The 6,000-nt window shown below is 33.3% G+C and overlaps 1 protein-coding gene across 1 annotated transcript; it reads left to right on the plus strand.

Annotated features, from left to right (window-relative positions):
* The first annotated feature begins 558 nt into the window (after nt 1-558).
* On the plus strand, nt 559-5,052 carry LOC114195053 (protein sym-1). Its single transcript, XM_028085451.1, has 8 exons — nt 559-1,028; nt 1,306-1,393; nt 2,399-2,493; nt 3,102-3,174; nt 3,294-3,386; nt 3,493-3,579; nt 4,346-4,426; nt 4,825-5,052. The coding sequence occupies exons 1-7, from the start codon at nt 685-687 to the stop codon at nt 4,424-4,426; spliced, it is 861 nt and encodes a 286-aa protein (XP_027941252.1). The 5' UTR covers nt 559-684; the 3' UTR covers nt 4,825-5,052.
* Nucleotides 5,053-6,000: the final 948 nt, after the last annotated feature.

Genomic DNA, 6,000 nt, shown 5'->3' on the forward strand with positions numbered 1-6,000 from the left:
TTCAACTTACTAAAGGACTAGTCAATAACTTTTTATTAGGACTGGGATTGAGGATGACGGAAAGGAGAAGGGTAGATGTAATGGCTGTAACCAAAGATATATCATTGGTAGTGAAAAACGGTACTTCTCCTTTGAAGGGTCACATTAAAAATGTGTGGTGAAAGTAAACGTGAACTTGTGTGACAAATGATAATGGACTGACGGAAAGTTGAAAACATTAAAAAAAAAATTAAAAAAAATTAAAAAAAAAAAAAATATATATATATATATATATATATATATATATATATAAAACTTTGTCAGATGTGTATCAATTTAATTATCAACATGATTTACCTTCAATTTTGTTCCGTATGAATAACTTAGAATTTGAGCAAGTATAGTTTCTAGAAAATAAACATGATAAGTATTTTAAAATAATAATAAAAATTTGACTGTTCATCAAAATAAAGTGAGAGTTTTTTTTTATTATTTAAAAGTTATTAATTTTTGTAATAATTATATGTGAGTAGTAATTGAAGAGGAATACACCGTAATATTTTTAATTTTTCTTTGCAGAGCATTGGGTTTGTCGTTTCCCTTAACATAGAACTTGTTCAACCCTGCCACTAAAGTGGTGAGGGAGCGAGAAAGCAGCGTTTGGGTATCCATCGTTTCAGAGCGCAAACTCGGTTTGAAAAGAAAATGGTGTATGGAGCATTGTGCGCCCATGCGCACAAATTCCCACTCGCTTACCGTGCCCTTAACCTCAACCTCTGTCGTCAACATGCCACGCGCCTTCACTTCCACACTCGCTCTTTGCTCCTTTCTCACCTTTCCAACTTCAATCAGTCCGCCACCCCCTTCAAACCCTCTCTCATCCGCATCCGCAATTCCCGCCTCTTTTCCCTCTCCGAGGGCGGCTCAGGCGGAAACGGTGCTCGTGGGGGCGGGGGCTCCAACGGTCCGAATTCCGGTGGCCCTGGTGGTTCGAATTTCGGCGGCGGCGGCAGCAGCGATGGAGGAGAAAAGTGGTCCTTGTTGTCATGGTAAACAAATATCAGCATGCAACCTTATGTATCATGTGTCCTTTGTTTTTGTTTAAGGTTACTGATGTCTTGTTTGGATAATAAGCACATGCAAAACAATAAAATGATAATAATCATATTTATGAGAAGAGTGTATTTATTTATTTATTTACTTTTCTTTTATACGTGCTTGCCGAGAAGATTCTAACTTGTGTGCTGTGTGTGTGAGAGAAACACTTAAACTTATGTCTGAATAATATAGCTTTCTTTTTGAAAATGTAACATGGTTTTACCACAGGTACTTGGCTCTTCTTGAAAAATACCCTGTTGCGGTGAAAGCTCTAACTTGTGCACTTTTGAATCTAGGTGGTGATTTGATTTGCCAGGTATTACACTATTCTTCCCCCTTTCTCTTTCAATTGTTTTGGTTATATTTCATTATTGTTTCAAAATGTATGATATACATAGAGACACTTTTTGCATAGAATAGAGTAGTGTTTTTACTTTTGTGCTATCTGAACATGGTTTAACTGCTCTGCTTTATGATAATTTGCCACCTTGTTGTCTGTGGACAAACCTGCAAGGTTTCTCCGAGAATTTTAAAAGGTCAGGGAGATGGAATTATGCTCAAATTCGTGGAATCAAGAGTTGTTTTGAAAAAGGATGTGATGACATGAATGAAGATTACGGAACTGGCATATAAAGAAATCCAATCAGCACCAAATCTGCGTAGTTTATTTATAACATTTATGATGATTTTAACATGAACTCAAATTGGCAGTTAGAAAATATTTTGAACATTGAGTTTAGGCTACAATCAAGAAAGTGATGTCTTGATGGCTGGGTTGGACTATTAAGTTATTAATCCATTGTTTTGGACTCCAAATGGAAAATGAAGACTGAGAAAATTATTAGGGGGTGGGGTGGAAGAGATGTAGGCATCGGGAAATATGAAGTCTAAGTAGTGCAATGTTACTACTATTTACCTTCCAATTAAAAGCAAACATGGTTAGACCAAATATGTCATTTGCTCAAGACTGGTATAAATTTATTAACAGAGGTGACAAACTGCTACTCTACTGTCACACAGATTGATAGAGTCCTTGAGATGCTATATGCTTGCAAGTTTCAATATGTTATGCTCTGAATTCTTAGAAGTAAATTGATTTTTTTATTTTATTTTGTTTCTGAAATTTATCTCTTGCCTTCCGAGGCATTTTGGGTCTATCATTGCTAATGGTATCAAGCTTTATTTGTCATTACTCTTAATATGGATTCTAAAAGGATTACTTTTTCGGTCAATCCTTAATTTACTTTTTGTAGCATTGCGTGCCTATGCTTTCATTCATATATGTTAATTTTTTTAATAAATTGAATCTTATTTTCTACAGCTTGCAATAGATCAAGTGCAGTCACTGGACTTGAAGAGGACATTTGTCTTCAGTTTTCTCGGTTTTGCTTTAGTGGGTCCAACACTACATTTTTGGTAATTCCCTGAATCTATGTTGGTATGCCTCAAAGTAGACTCTTTGTATAGCCTAATAAGTATGAATTTGTGACCTTACTTTAAATAATATAATGATATCCCAACCCAACAACAGTAGTAATAAGTGCAATATGTTGTTAGGTCCTTGGTGTAGGTTTTTTTAATAATGTTGATAATATTTATTCATTACCCTAATGAATTTTATTAGAAGAATCCATGAAGATTGATTTCTGATATTTGTGGTGTCTATCTTTAGGAAATTTTCCGCCGTGGTCCAATGAGTTTGGATGTATAGCCTAATAAGTCTGAATTTGTGACCTTACTTTAAATAATATAATGACATCCCAACCCAACAACAGTAGTAATAAGTGCAATATGTTGTTTGGTCCTTGGTGTAGGTTTTTTTAATAATGTTGATAATATTTATTCATTACCCTAATGAATTTTATTAGAAGAATCCATGAAGATTGATTTCTGATATTTGTGGTGTCTATCTTTATGAAATTTTCCGCCATGGTCCAATGAGTTTGGATGAAGGCTCAACGATTTGTCAAGTCTGTCTCATTCCATTGTTTTTCCTGAATTTTTTTTTTTTTTTTAATTTGTAGGTATTTGTATCTGAGTAAATTGGTTACACTTCCTGGAGCATCAGGCGCACTTTTGCGGCTTGGACTTGATCAGGTGGGATATTTCTATTGGTCCTCCAATACACTGCCCGTCACCACATTGTGTCAGTTATTAATTAATTTTGTGCTTGTGTGTGATAGTTTAATTTTGAATGTTATGGAATCTTTTCACAGTTCTTATTTTCTCCCATATTCATCGGAGTTTTCTTAGCTACATTAGTGACCCTTGAGGGAAATCCATCACAAGCTGTACCCAAGCTAAAACAGGTGGGTGTTTAACTTGTACGCATTTGTTAAAACGTGTTCAAAGAGAGGTTATCATTGTTGTCGTGTTTATTAGTGTGTGTATTCATCGACAAATTTCATTTTGTAGGAGTGGTTCTCTGCAGTTCAAGCAAACTGGAAACTATGGATACCTTTTCAATTTCTCAATTTCAGATTTGTTCCACAACAATTTCAGGTTAGACTGGTAGACTCATGCACACACACTGGGGATTTTACTTCAACATAAATCTGTTCACCACTCTGATACATGTTGGCATTTTAATATTAAAGATCAATGTTTAATTTGACTTCACCAATGCTTAATTTTCTTTCTTGAAATTCATTTAAACGAACCAGGATTTTATTTAGTCGATTGCTCCTCATGGAAATTCATAGTTCTTGAAAAAAGAAATTTCTATTGATCTTTCAATAGATACTCTGTCATACTACCTTGTAATCCTTTTTTAGCTGAACAAAAACGGAAAATGAACATAATGAAGGAACTTTTTATTAACATTTCCATCTTCATCTTGCAACATGTTTGGATATCTGGGATGCATCTTTTTGGTCCCTTGTTTTCAAGTATTATATCATATGAAAATGGGATGCCGTTTGGCTTTCTTAGTCGGTTGACAAGGCTTCCCAGTTGTTCGCAGTTCATTGTTCCATTTTTTTATGTAAAGCAAACATTTACATTCACACGCATATACTCTTTACTCAAAGTTGATCTTTAATTACATTGAGAAGTTCTCAAATGCCTAAAGTCAGTGGAATGGAGCTATCTTTGTTTATGCTTGCTGACATTTCAGATGGATATTTTTCAACTTACCCTACCAGATTGTATTTGCTGTTGATAGTATTCCTTGGCCATAGAATCTAATGCTTTCTTCAATGTTCTTAGATTTTCTTCTCCATTTTATTAATGTTATTGTTGAGTTTAAAGTAAATGGACATAATTTCAGGTCCTTGCTGCTAATGTTATTGCTTTGGCTTGGAATGTCATTCTCTCATTTAAGGCACACAAAGAGGTTCTTCCAAAATAGGTAAGCTTTATGTTCCTTGAATGCACAAGACCTAGTTTTTAGTAACTAGCCTTTTGACCTTAGGAATTGAAATATACACGAACCTGAGGCAAGAAGAAATTCCTAGGATCTTTCCTAAGAATAGCTTCATCATTAAGTAGTTGTAAAGGTGGTGATTCTGTAATTAAAAGTGAAATAAAATATTCTTTTAATGACCATTGGCAATTTTAAAATATCTAACAGTTCACCTTCAACAAAGAATAATTAGGACATTTGAAAAAAAAAACAGAATATTTATTCTGAGTGATTCAATGTATTGTCTAACAAAAATCATGTTGTAATCGGGTGATGTACTACAAAATCCTATTATTATGGATATATAATGCTGACTTTGTACTTTCAATCTGTTTATTTTACAGCTTGGTAGAGCGTGCACAATGCTGTTGTAACTGCATAATAGTTGACAATATTAATCAGTTTTATGTCCGTTGGTCATTCTTCAGACAGAGGTTGAAAGGAAGCGGCATGAGCTATATGTTAGTTTTAAATGTTTTGGTAATTTACTTGAATATGAAGACTTGCACTTGTATAAACTCGTGGAATTGTTGTTTTGGTCATAAAAAAGTTTCTTGTTTGTTTTCACTGTATTTTTTTAACTATGTTTTAGTCTATGCTAAATATTGATTGCTTAGGTTTTTAAGTTTTTTCTATTTTTATATTTGACCATTCCATTATTTACTTTTATCAAAAATATTCAAATTTTTAATCTTTTATCCAAATGTTTGTAGGGTTATGATGAATTTAGAATATAAAATCATTGTAAAAGTTTGGAAGCCTTATATTTAGTAGAAATTGTAATTTTTTGAAGTGTTTCATCCGCGTTATGTTTACGGTTCAAATAGGAAATATTATAATTGGTTTTCCTTTGTGCACCGTTATGATGATCATTAGACTGTTTCTTCCTGGACCTCATTTTTTTTCCCGCACTCCCATAAAACTCAAACTCGAAATTTCTTTTCATCAAAATTATAATAAAAATATAAAAGTTACATCTGCACTTCTATTTTTTTAATGTATTTTACAATATAATTTTGTATCCAGAAATTTTTTGGAGTATATATTTTAAAATACATTAAAAATATATTTTGAATTGGATAACACAAGAAGAAGAAACAGAAAATGTGTACACTTCTCAAATTAGAGTTTTTTTTAATACATTTTAATAAGAGTAAAATTGGAATTTTAGAATTTATGAGGATGAGAAAGAGAAAAGGAAGAACAGGAAGAAACTTACAGATTACTAATTGCACCTTATACTTATAGTGAAAAGATTAAAATACCCTTCATACTGCGTCACACAATGTTTGTCACCATTGCTGCCATTGCCGCCATTGCCATCCTTATTGCAACGGCATTTTCATCTTAACATTGGTTTTTAAGAAACTAATATTTTAAATGGATGGGATTTCTCTAATATGAAATTTTAGTTTCTATTTTAGTGGAATTTACATAGGGATGACAAAGTGGGCGGCTTGGATGGCAAAGCGGGCAGCTCGGTCCGTTTTGGCCCATCCCGTGTTTTGGCTATGAAATGT

This window comes from Vigna unguiculata, chromosome 1 (assembly GCF_004118075.2).
Source record: "Vigna unguiculata cultivar IT97K-499-35 chromosome 1, ASM411807v1, whole genome shotgun sequence".
NCBI lineage: Eukaryota > Viridiplantae > Streptophyta > Magnoliopsida > Fabales > Fabaceae > Vigna > Vigna unguiculata.

Bases quoted from the DNA above. Each gene is read 5' to 3' on its own strand.
- LOC114195053 (XM_028085451.1), top strand. From the start codon at position 685: ATGGTGTATGGAGCATTGTGCGCCCATGCGCACAAATTCCCACTCGCT. The intron at 3,387-3,492 runs GTGGGTGTTTAA...TTCATTTTGTAG, and splicing joins CTGTACCCAAGCTAAAACAG to GAGTGGTTCTCTGCAGTTCA. The intron at 3,580-4,345 runs GTTAGACTGGTA...ACATAATTTCAG, and splicing joins TTGTTCCACAACAATTTCAG to GTCCTTGCTGCTAATGTTAT.